The following is a 13,061-nucleotide window of genomic DNA, read 5'->3' on the forward strand; positions in this document are numbered from 1 at the left end:
AAAAAGGGAAGATGATAAAAGATCATGATGATGATAATAAAAAATTATGTATCATCTTTTTATTTATTTTTTCTCGTCATCATGCAGAAACTCGAATCCAATCGAGGAATAAAGTAAAAAAAAAACATAAAAATTATTGTAGAAAAAATTATATGGGCGTATATCGACGTTTTGACGTGCCATTGAAAAAAAGGAGAATGTTTTTTCTCGTGATATCATTAAAGAAAGATCCAAAAACAACAATGTCCTTCAACAAAACGAAAATTTTTGCATGATAAATCGATAAATTATCATTAGTGACGCTTTTACGAGCAAACAAAAAGATTATTCGACAATTTTTATAGTTCCTTGGAAGGTTGTTGACTTCGTTGGTAATGATAACTTAACTTTAATTCGCTAAAAACATGTAAAAAAAACATCCAAAAATAAATTAATTAAAGAAACGGAAGAAATTCCGGCGACTGATATATGACAAAAACATGAAAGTAATACGCGACGGATAATCGACTTCCGATTACAGGTCAAAAATGACAGTAATTACACAATTTTGATGTAGATTATGGTCATTATGGCGAATTCTTGAAGGAACGTGTCTAGTTGCGAATGACAGCATCCGATTTGGGTCGTGCTATTTTTATTTTGCCGCCCCTTGATGAACGCAGAAACTATTTTAAGTGACAATTATTGACCGGTCTTGAACTTGAAGCACGAGAAGAAAGAGAGCAAAAAGGAAAGCACAGAAAAAAACGGGTAATTTTTACATTTTACGACGTATGTACTAGGTACGGTACGAGATAAAACTGGATTATTATTGGGAACCCCCAAGAATAAAAAAAATATGTTAATTGTGACGCTCTTCTTCGTCATTTTTTTTTCTGCTGACATGTCTAGCGCAATTTACGTTGTTTAGATAAAAATAGCATCTTTTACCGGGAATTGCAAGTCATTTTTTTCTTCTTCTTTTGTTACTTACCAACCATGTTCGAGCTAAAAGTACATAAATAACGATTATTTTCGACGCGTCTGTGTATGACACGTTACTTTATTACCATACAAAATACTAAAATTAAATACATAAATCTTAAGAGCTACAATTTATGAAAATTCCTACAAAATTCTTAACAATAAATACGTAAAAACTAGTCGTGTGAAGGAAAATCTTTAAAAAAAATTATCATTTGTAATGCCAATCCTCTTTTATCATGTCGGCTGCTTTTTCAGCGATCATCATCGTTGGTCCATTAGGATGACCTGCAACAAAAAAAAGAATTTTTGTTATTTTTTCATTCAAATGTTAATGCATCGACTAGATAAATGTGCGAAAAGAGCATATGTTCAATTATTTTCTATACGCTTTCAAGGAAGATATATGAATCAATTTTTCTGACGTAAAAAAATAAATTTTAAAAGTAGTTATAAATATATGACGACAAGTAATATTTTCTTTCGGAGTTCCTGAATTGCACTCAATTTACCGGTTTAAAAAAATCTTCACAAGATTCCTTATTATTTTTTTTTATCAAGACATTTACTGAAAAACAAGAAAATCAACTTTTAACGAAAGGTAGACACAATAAAAACGGTTTGTTTTGATTTTTTTCGTAGGGTTTCTGTTTTGGGTATGTCGACCCAGGATGCGCTTGAGAATATTCTTCTTTAAATTTATTGGTGGTTTTTATGAACTTGAAAAAAATATTGAGAATAACTGAATATTGAATTTTTTGTGAAAGTTCAGAAAGCCTATACGATTTTTTTTTGTTATAATTTAGTGAATGTCAATGCCAATTTTTTATAAATATTTATTTTATTGTTGAACTGTAAGAAAATTGAGTTTCGCTCTGGAATTTTCTTGAATTAAAAAAAAATAATTAAGTTGAATATTAAATTTTAATTATTTTTTTTTAATTTAATTAAATTAATTATTTTATTTTAATTATTAATTTTTGTTTCTTAATGTTTATTTTTCATGAATATTCATTTATGAACAATAAACATTAAGAAACAAAATTAATAATTAAAATAAAATAATTAATTTAAAAAAAATAATTAAATTTTTAAAAATTAATTTTTAATTATTTAATTAATTTATTAATTAAATTAATTAATTTAAAAAATTTAAAAAATCAATTTAATTAATTTTAATTTAAATTAATTATTTAATTTAAAAAATTAAAAAAATAATTTTAAAAAATTAATTTAATTAATTTAAAAAATTAATTGAAATTTAATGTTAAATTAATTAAATTATTAATTTTAATTATTTTTTAAATTAATTTAATTTGTAAAAGAAGGAAAAATTTATTTTTCTTCAATTTTTAAATTTAGAAAACTCAAATTCAGTTATTTTTGATCTCGTATTTTTTTTCAACCGCATAACATTAATTTTTTACACATTTTTGGTTACTCATACAATTCGATGCACAGAAAGAATTCTATAATTTTTTTTACCAGAAAACTTCCTTTCAAACGAATAAAAAAGCAAAAAATGTCCTTCAGTAATAATCAAGCTCAATAGTGAGTGTGGTTTGTTTACTTAAATTTTTCATTAAAAACCAAAGTAGGTATGCTTAACATTCAGCAATTTCTTGTCGAAAGTACAATTCTCTTTTATCATAAAAGAATTTTTATAGAGCTACTTATGATTTGCTATAAAAACCGAAAAGCGAGAACAATTTTTTTGCTATTTAATTAATGAGTATCATGACACTTGAAACCGGTTTTTTGTTTTGTTTTTGTAAAATTGTAAACAAAAGTGGAGCATTTTTTTACAAAAGTGCAATGAAATATTTAAATAATTTTTTTAAAATAAATATTTTCATTGGAAAATTGGGAGATTCTTCAGAAAAATTTAATTTACTTGAAACAATAATTGTTAAAATAATTAAAAAATTCAACAGAAAATATTTTTTAATTATTTTAATATTTTCAATGAAAATCAATCGTTTGAAATCAGTTCTGCGAAAGAAAAATAATAAAATAAAATAAATTGCAATAAAATATTGAAAGGCTTTCTTTCCGTATTAAAATTGCAAATTGTCACCGTTGTCAAGTTAGATTAAAATGTATTTAAAACTAACACAACTGGAAACCGGAACTTCATGAAAGTAGAATTTCCATAAAAAAACGAGTTCTAGTTATAGGTCTCCTTGACGGATCAAATTAAAAATAAATTTGCAATAAAGTTTATCAGAGTTTGTCAACAAACCGAGAATTCACATTAATTATTACAAGTAAATTTTTTTAAGGCGTATTTTTTTTCATTTTAAAGTCAGATTTTTGTTGCATCACACATTTTAATGTGCCATAAACGTTGCAAATTTACTACTCACCAGCAATAATATCTGGCATAATGCTGGCGTCGACAACCCTTAAATTACTTATGTTATAAACTCTCAGTCTTGGACTAACGACAGCCGCTTTATCACTGGGCGGCCCCATTTTGCACGTACCACTGTAGTGGTAAATCGTAAAAGTAAATGTCCTCGTGTAGCACTCCCAATATTCGTCACTGTCATACACATAATTTTCGCATCCCGGAACCTTTCGTTCCAACATCCGTACGTTGAGGGCCTTCATGGCGTTCGTTTTGAGCATTTCTTGCAGCAATCTGATGCCTCGGATGGAAATTTCGATGTCTTTGTGATCGCTAAAGTAATTTGGGAAAATCAAAGGATATTTTTTCGGATTATTGCTCTTCAAAAGGATGCGCCCACGACTTTTGGGACGTAAAACCATTGGAAATACCATAAAAGCGCCTTTTGCTTGATCTTCCAAGTCGCCCCACATTTTGTCGTAAATGGCGGGATCGATGCCAAAGTTATTGCGGAATGTCGGGAAAGACGTGACGGATCCGCCCAATTGCAACAACTCGATATCTGCATAACCATCACGCGCCTTTGGGTTCTCCGAGTCGTAAAAGACGACACTTTCACATCCGCCGGGCCCGGTGATCGGTCCTTTGCCACGTTGCATGAAATTCACGAAATTTGTGTTGAATTCGTCCATGATGCGATTAAAATCGGTATTTGTGTGGTTGCAAAGAAGAGTGATCGCACCGGGCGCCGTATGATCCATCAAATTGTAACCAACTGGGAGATCAACAATCGGTTTAATATCGAATTTTTTTAAATGTTTTGCTGGTCCAATGCCGGATAACATCAACAATTGCGGCGAATTAATTGCTCCAGCAGAGACAATTACTTCACGCTTCGCCTTGACGAAGAACGTTTTGTTATCTTGAATGAATTTAACGCCCGTCACTTTGTTACTTTTTTCGTCAATGACTAATTTCGTGACCAAACTGTGTTTTTTCACGTGCAAATTTCGTCTGTTCTGAATCGGATACAAATACGCGACATTCGAGCTTTGACGAAATCCGCGTTTCAGGTTACTCTGAATCTGCGACACGCCAATCTGCGTGGGGCCGTTGTAGTCATTTAACGGCATTCCCATCTCGATGCCCGCCTTGATGAACGCTTTTGCCTGTTTGCTGGTCCAAAACTCCGTGGAAACGGTAATTGGTCCCTCCGTGCCGCGATAATCCATCGACATGTTCAAGCCGTGAACTTGCACCGTCTCGATTTTCTTAAAGTACGGCAGGACATTTTTAAATTCCCATCCTTCGTTGCCCATGGCGGCCCAATTATCGTAGTCTCGTTCGTTGCCACGCGTGTAAATCATGTAGTTAAGGACACTAGAGCCGCCCATCACTCGTCCCCGGGGCCAATTGCACTGATGATTCACCATGCCGAGGCAATATTTGTTGCTCGGTGCGGTTTTGTAGCCCCAATTCACGTCGAGCTGTTGTAATAAATGCACAATTTGCGGCACATCCATGAGGAGATTTTCACTGCCGCCCGCTTCGATGAGGAGAACTTTCCAGTTTTTCATTTCTGAGAGACGATTGGCGAGAACGCAACCCGCACTTCCGGCACCAACGATGATAAAATCGTACGTATCATCTAATTTTCCGAAATCGGATTTTTCTTGCCATAACATTGTCTGGCCCAAGCCCCAAAATTGCAGCAATGAGTCAATCAGTTGGGACTGCACCACACTGCATATCGTCACGTAAATTATGAGTCCTTGAATTAACTTCATTTTAATTTTTTTTTTTTTTTAATTAATTTCGATCAATAATTTTTTATTTTTTTTATTCACAGATCATTTTTTTCTAGGATTTTTTAATCCATATTTTATTTTTTAAATATTTTTTTAAAAAAATTAAAAAAATTACACACGACACAAAAATTCTGTCTAGTTGTGACAAAAGATCGAAAGCAACTAACTCCTGACTGCGCACTGCCTTGCACTTGAATCGATTGCATTCTTCGGTGCATTACGCAGTGCAACATATTCTATGCGCGACGCGTACCTGAATGCAACTCGTTTACTGCGCGCACCTATGATTCACATAAAAATTAAGATATAAACAATAATAAAATCTCGTGCACTTGAACTTACTTTTCGAACAACTGCTCGTACAGCTCTCGTATGAGAAATGCAGTAAATAATAGACGATTTTGGTGCGATGCAGTTACTCGAAGTGCACGTACTTCGTTTTTCAAGTTCAAGTTCAACAGAATAAAAATTGTAATTTTTTTTTATTGAATCTGGTCTGATTAATTTTTTGTAGTATTTAAAATTTATCAAAACTGAATAAAATTTAGGTTAAAATTGAATGCGAAAAAAATAATCCTTGTTGTTGACAGTTACATTAATTTATTAAAATGAAAAATTTTGATAAATTGTCGACACAGTTAAGAATGATTGAAAAAAGATTTGTGGGCGAATTAAATAAAATGTATGTGTTTATTAGAATTATAAACAAATTATTTTATGCATAAAATTAAAATAAATTCTAAGTGGCACACATGAACTTTAGATAAAAATACAGGTTTTCTATTTAAAAAAAAAAGTTATTTTAGATCAAGGAACTTTTTTGTGTTTTTTACTTGTTTTTGTGTTACCGTTATATGCATAATGTCTAATTAAATAATTTATTTTTATTTTCGATAATTTTATAAAATTTGTTTTCATAATTTTCTATGAGTCATTAAGATTTTATCAAGCGTGCGTGATTTTTAGCAATATCCATAATTTTATATTATTATTATTTTATTAAAATAATTATTTATTATTTTTATTTATTATTATTTATTTTTAATTATTTTTAATTATTTATTTTTTTTAAATAAATATTTTTTTATTTAAATTTTTATATTTTTATTTAATAAAAAAATCTTTTAAGTTTTTTATTTATTTAAATTAAATAAAATTTAATTAGATAAAAAATAAATAAAATAAAAATTAAATTAATAAAGAATTATTTTATATATTTTATTGTTATAAACTTTATTGCTTATAATTTTTAAAAATTATTTTGCCTTTATTATTTAGAGTTAATTTGGCCGAGTTTGCTCGCGACTTAAAATTCAAAGTACATACATTGATGAAACAATTAAAGCACTTGACAATTGAAGTGTTTCGAGGAAAAAAAGAACTTTTCAAATTAAAATTTCTTAAGAAATGAAAATGTTATGAAAACAAATGAACTTTTTAAGCAAAATTTGTTTAAGAATTCGTATTTTTATGACAAAATAGCTTTTTAAGCGAATTTTTTTAAAAATCGAAAGTTTAATTTTGTGTGGGATTTGCATGAGAATCGAGTAATTTGTAGCCAAAGCATTTTTTTAAATCTTTTTATTAAACATTGATGTTAATTTTTTGTGCAGAAGTTTTACTTTACTTCAAAAAACTTTCAATTATTTATTTATTATTTTTTTAATTATTGTTCAATTTTTGTATTAAAACTTACGTAAGCTTTTTTTAAGTTTTAACCCAAAGTAAATGGTAAATTCGCCAATGATTCGCTAGATTAAATTGCAGTTTTTTATTTATTTATATCTTCATCAAATAACGCTTTCAAGGATAAATTTTTATTTGGCTTCAAAAAATTTTTTGAAGGGTCTTGCCTCAGTCATTTTGCGAAATTAACAATTACTTACAAAAAATCACAATTTTATTGTTGATTGTTACAATTAAATCCGACTTAAAAAAATTTATTGCATTTTTTTAAAGAACATTCAGATTGACAAGGAAAAAAGAGTGATAAAAATAAAAAAAATCTATAAAAAAATATTTTTCAATAAATTTCAAGTTTAGGTAAAGGTAGAAAACATAAAATACATTCAGTTTTTTTTCTGGAAGAATCATTCAAAAATTAAACTTGACTGATAAGTTCAAAGTTTTAAATTTATTTCACGTAGGTCCTTTCAAAATTCAAAATGAATCATCAAGTTGACAATTTTCGACAAAACAAGTTTCGCATCATAACCTTCAGTGCAGTATATCGCACGACAAAATAAAATGATGTTATTAAATGTGACCATACAACATTTAAATTAGTCTTCAATTAAATGTGATTAATTTGTAGTTCACGGCAAGAGATCAGATCAGATCTATTATATTCAATAACTTTTTTTTCTCTGGAGTTCTACTTCTTCAAAGTCAAACAATAGAAAATTTTCCAGTTTGTGACTCAAAGAAACTTTCCTTCAATCAATATTGAAATTAATAATCTTGAGAGATCTTTTCATGTCATAAATCACACTTTTGAGTAAATCTCTTGTGCATTGAATATTAACAATCTTCATTAAATTACTTAATTGAATTAATTATTAATAATAAAGTTATATTGCTGTTGTAATTGGAATTATCTTGCACCTTTCGTGATGATGTTATTAATCAGGGAGAAATCTAAAATCAATTTGTTTGTGAATTTGCTTGCGTGATGAGATTTTAGGCGCGAGTTCATTAAAAGGAAAATTATTAAAGTGACTTTTAATCGTGCATGTTCATAATTACTAAAGGACAATTACCGTGTAAACTGCCGAAAGACATTCATCATGTGTAAAAGCAAATATGAAGTAAAAATTGCACGCAACATGCCCTGAGGACAAAAAACGGGTGAGAATGACCCTTTGAGTTAAGAGATCAAATTAAACTCGTAAGTGAATTTACTCAAGGGATTTATTTAACTTTTAAAAGGTTCAATTTGATCCCTTCAAGATGTCAATTCAAGCCCTTCGAGGTCAAATTAACTTCTTGAAGGTATCAAATGGATAAAATTTATTCGAGAGACTCGACTGAAAATCCCAAAAATATTTACAAAAATTTTTTTGGGATTTTCAGTCGAGTCTTACGAATTCTCACAGTTCAGGAGTAAAATAAATCCCTTGAGATATCAGAAAATTCACTTAAAAGATTAATTTGATCTCTTAATGACTCATTTTCATCCATTTTTTCACCATAGGGTGCGACCACCATGTTAGTAAGTACTTATTTAGTACCTTCTGCTGAATTAGTAAATCATAAATTTAATCAAGAACTGACCTCGAACTCTTATTTTTATCATTTTTATTACTTTAAGCCATCTCAGCTACTATTACACTGCACTTGCCGGTAACAGCTAATAAATAATATCTCGTAATGTAATCAACAGTCTTTAATGTCACATCTCAAGGCAACTGTTGTCTTCCTTTGTTCGTAATTTATTGTTACTTTTAACCATATCTTTGCTCATCTTCTTTTGAAAAATATTTTAATCGTATTTTTTATTCGATATCAATACTTTCGTTGGCGTAGGAAGATCGAGAAGTTGCAATGACGCACAAAAGCATCATAAACAAATCAAAATTCAAATAATGTGGTTGTTTTCATTAATTTTTTCTAAACACTTGTTCAAAATCAGGCCTAGTAATAGCTCTTAATTACAACCACAGTTCCTGCTTTAATAAGATTGAATTGCACAATGTTTAGTTCTGTAAGCTGCTCAATGTCAATAATGAGGAAGTTTGATGAAAAACTTCCCAGCTAAATTAGTTTTTAATTAATTTTATTTTTATCACGATTTATTAATGACCTTAAAATCGTCTGGATTCTATTCAAAATTATGTGAAAAAAAATCAATTGAAATTTATAAAAAATTATAAAATTCCACAAGGCTTTTTATTTATAGTGTCATCAGGATCATTAAAGGCAATTTGGACCAAAAAAGCTCATTTCAATGTTGTTTCTGACGTAATTTTATAAGTTGACCTGAGATGAGAAATCACACCATGCGACGATTTTTTTTTACTTATTTTCATATTTCAGGGAAAAAATTAGGAAATTACAAAAAAAAATTATATGATTTTTTTTTATTAATTTTTTATTTTATGGAGCTGATCTAAATAAAGTTAAATAAATTTATTGAAAAAAATTTTAAAAAAATATGAAAAATATAAAATAGTACTATTTGTAATTTTTTAAATTTTGGATTTGAACTTTAATTTAACTATTTTTAAAATTAATTAAAAATTTTTGATATTTGTTATTTAAGAAAAAAAATAAATAAAATAAGTTTTTCAAAAAAAAATATTTTTTTAATAATTTTTTTCATTAAAATTCGGACTCAGCTTTGAATCTCAAAAATAACTTTAAAAAATCAGTTTAAATATTTTTTTTCTAATTTAACAAAAATTGAGCTAATAGTTGGAAAAAAATTAAATTTTTCTCAATTTTCAAAAATTCATAGAAAAAAAATTAATTTTAAATTTTTATTTCAAAGATATTACTAAAAAAAAACAAGACAACATAAATTTTCTTAATTCTATAATTTCCAATTAATATCAATATTATTAAATCAAGAAATTTGTCGCACCGTGTCATTAACTCAAGCCGTCTATTAAAGTTCTAATTAGATTCCTAATAACTTTAAATTGAAATCATCTGTGATTATGACCTAAAAAAACGTCACAAGGTCTCCGAACGGTAAATTACGATAGAAGGCACTTTTACTTTTAACGGTGTGTATCGTTGAGTGCATTCAAGGTGGTTTTTATTCATAATATTGTTATTAAATTGCAATATAGTTCAATAGCACTCGACATCTCAATGCAGTGCGTCGTGTCACATACACACTTTTTAGGTTGCCCCATAAAATCCGGTAAATTTTTAATATTTCACTTGATTTTTTATTTAAATTCGTGTCAACCTACAAACTGTCGCAAGTTTACTCGTTACTCTAGTAACCCATATTTATGTTAAAAATGCATTTTTTTTACGACAGCTCGCAATGCAATCCCACACTTGACTGCACTTTGTACATAACAACACAACATGAATTGCTGTTTCTACGAAAAACGACGAAAGGCGCAACAACAAAAATTTCATGAAAAAAAAACGAAAAAATTCAATAAAGTTCAAGTTCGTGCTCGGAAAAAAATTATTCCGGTAATATTAAATCAGTTCGTTCGAGTTTCATTGAACTTTTGAGTGTTTTCAATTAGTTTCGGTTCAAAAGCATCTCGAAATTAAAAAAAAAAATAATTAGAATTTCGATTGTTTTTTTTAAACAAATGAAACAATGGAGATGCCTGGTTTAAACAAAAATAATTAATGAAGCGCATCATTAAAAAAAATGCAATAGGGAAACTAAAATACATCAAAAAAAGAAGTGCATCATAAATTTTCATGCAAAATATCAATTTCAAGGGCTTTTATTCCGTTACTGCCGCCCACAAAGTGCATTGATTGCTCCATGGCCGGTGAAATTTCCGTTTTATCATTAAATTTAATAATTTACTGACACAAAGGAATAAAATATTGTACATCATAAAAATTAATGACAGACAATTTATTAAAATGACGTCCTGCCGTAGTCAACATGGTGCGATAAGCGAAAACAACCGCAAGAAAGCCACTGTCAAGGATTTTCTCGTTCATTGATTGTGCGAAAAAACAAAAGAAAACCGTTTTTTATGCACTTGAGGTGCAAAATTATTATTTTTGTGTTTTGAATGAACGAATCATTAAGCTTATTAATCGTCGAGAGTCTGCCGCTGAGTTGATAAATATTGTAATTATGTATTTTTTTTAACACAAAAAAACATTGTTTCAATGCAATTCGCGGTTTTTCAACGTAATGCAGGTCAATGGCGCGCGTAGCAAGGAAGTTAAGTGCTAACTACCTCATTATTGGCTCACCTGATACAATCTCGGGCATGATACTGGCATCAACTACTCGCAAATTTCGCATTCCACGGACAATCAAGCGTGGTGTCACCACCGAAGTGGCATCTCGTCCCATTTTGCACGTGCCGCTATAGTGATAGATCGTAAATGTCAAATGTCTGAAATAACATTCCCAATAACTGTTTGTGTCGAATTCCAAATGACGACATCCCGGCACTTTTAAATCCACTATCTTCGCTCCAATCGCTCGCATTGCATGTGTTTTTAGCATTTCTTGCACTTTTCGGATGCCTCGCAGTGCAATCGCCATATCGTAGGGATCAGCAAAGTAATTGGGTATAATTTTTGGTGTCGATAACGGATCAGCGTCACGTAAATAAATCCTACCACGACTTCGTGGACGCAAAACCATCGGCAACACCATGAATGTATGCCGATCTCGCACATCGCCGGAATAGCGGTACATGTTGTAGATGATGTCACGTTTCAAACCCATGTTTGATGAGATAATAAAATTAATTCCCCCAGCAGTTTGGAGCAATTCCAAGTCCGGCACGGCATTTATAGATGGGCGACGAGTGTCGGTGTGGGCGGAATCGTAGAAAAGGAGCGACTCACAACCGCCTGGATTGAAAATTGGTCCTGTTTGGTTGTCGAAAAAGTTAATCAAGTGTCCAAAGGCGCCTGAATAGTCGGAAAAGGGATTTTTACAAGTGTCACACGAAATAACTATCAACGGCGTCAAATGATCCATCAAATTATGACCGACAGGAAGATCTAAAATGGGTTTGATGCCAACTTCCTTTAAATGCTCAGCTGGTCCAATACCGGATAACATCAAAAGTTGCGGGGAATTTATCGCGCCAGCCGAGACAATTACTTCTTTCGTTGCATAAACTCGTTTTAATTCGTTTTTATGCAAAAATTCGACGCCTTCAACGATTTTCGTTCTCGCATTTATCAATAATCGCGTCACATGACTTTTTTTCTTGACATGCAAGTTCGTTCGATGTCTCGCTGGATACAAATATGCAAAATTCGAGCTGTGTCGATGTCCGTTTTTGATGTTACTTTCGACATATGACACGCCAATCTGTGTCGGTCCGTTGTAATCCACCGATGAGTATCCCAATTCCTTTGCTGCGTCACAAAAAACGTCCGAAACGGAAGTTCTCCAAAAATTTTTCGTTAATCCGATGTTTCCGCCGCGTCCTCGAAAGTCAGAAAAGGCCCCAGTGACATCGGTGTCTTCGATTTTTTTGAAATACTGCAAGATGCTCTTGTAATCCCACGAATCGCATCCCTTTTTCGCCCAATTATTGTAATCATTGCGATTTCCGCGCGTGTAAATCATGTAATTGAGAACACTTGAGCCGCCCATTACTTTGCCACGTGGATATCGGCATTGATTGTTCACCATGCCCAAGCAGTAACTGTCACTCGGTTCCGTTTTGTAGTCCCAATTGATGCCCGTGAATTGCAACAAATGAACATTTTGTGGAATATCCATGAGGAAAGACTCTTCATCGCCAGCTTCAAGTAAAAGGATGTTCCATTGGGAATTTTCGCTTAAACGAGAAGCGACAACAGCTCCTGCGGATCCAGCTCCGACTATTATGAAGTCATAAGTGTCGTTCAGGGTATTTTGGTCGTTCGTCCAAAGGCTTTTTTGTTTGTAATGTTTTTGGAAGAAATTATAAACGGCGCTGAAGACACCACAATGAACGATTGTGGCAGAAAAACTGAGAATTAGGAGAATTAAAAAAAGTTTCATCGCGGTAGACGGTTTAGACAAGACTGAAAAATGTTGTGGAAAAAATGTTGGTTTATAGTTATGAAACGGAGATGAGCCTGGGAAACTTTGTTAGCAAATAATCGTTTTTAACCCTGAAAATTTGCATTTTTATTTCTGATAAGCACAAGACATGCTATGAGAATTCTGTCTGTTTTTAAAAGTGTTGCATTTCGTTAATCATGGAAGATTACGGAAAATTATTTCCGTTATATGCCTTTTCATAAAAAAAAGTTTATAAAAAATTAAATAA

The 13,061-nt window shown here is 30.8% G+C and overlaps 2 protein-coding genes across 2 annotated transcripts; both read right to left on the reverse strand.

The window, feature by feature from the left end:
- Positions 1 to 1,135: 1,135 nt before the first annotated feature.
- On the reverse strand, positions 1,136 to 5,036 carry LOC134827408 (glucose dehydrogenase [FAD, quinone]-like). The gene is made up of 2 exons (XM_063840029.1): positions 3,330 to 5,036; positions 1,136 to 1,251 (listed from the first exon to the last, which is right to left on the reverse strand). The coding sequence occupies exons 1-2, from the start codon at positions 4,996 to 4,998 to the stop codon at positions 1,175 to 1,177; spliced, it is 1,746 nt and encodes a 581-aa protein (XP_063696099.1). The 5' UTR covers positions 4,999 to 5,036; the 3' UTR covers positions 1,136 to 1,174.
- A 5,972-nt stretch (positions 5,037 to 11,008) lies between these two features.
- On the reverse strand, positions 11,009 to 12,790 carry LOC134837358 (glucose dehydrogenase [FAD, quinone]-like). The gene has a single exon (XM_063852728.1). The coding sequence runs from the start codon at positions 12,788 to 12,790 to the stop codon at positions 11,009 to 11,011; it is 1,782 nt and encodes a 593-aa protein (XP_063708798.1).
- Positions 12,791 to 13,061: the final 271 nt, after the last annotated feature.

The sequence above is a fragment of the Culicoides brevitarsis genome, chromosome 1 (genome assembly GCF_036172545.1).
Source record: "Culicoides brevitarsis isolate CSIRO-B50_1 chromosome 1, AGI_CSIRO_Cbre_v1, whole genome shotgun sequence".
NCBI lineage: Eukaryota > Metazoa > Arthropoda > Insecta > Diptera > Ceratopogonidae > Culicoides > Culicoides brevitarsis.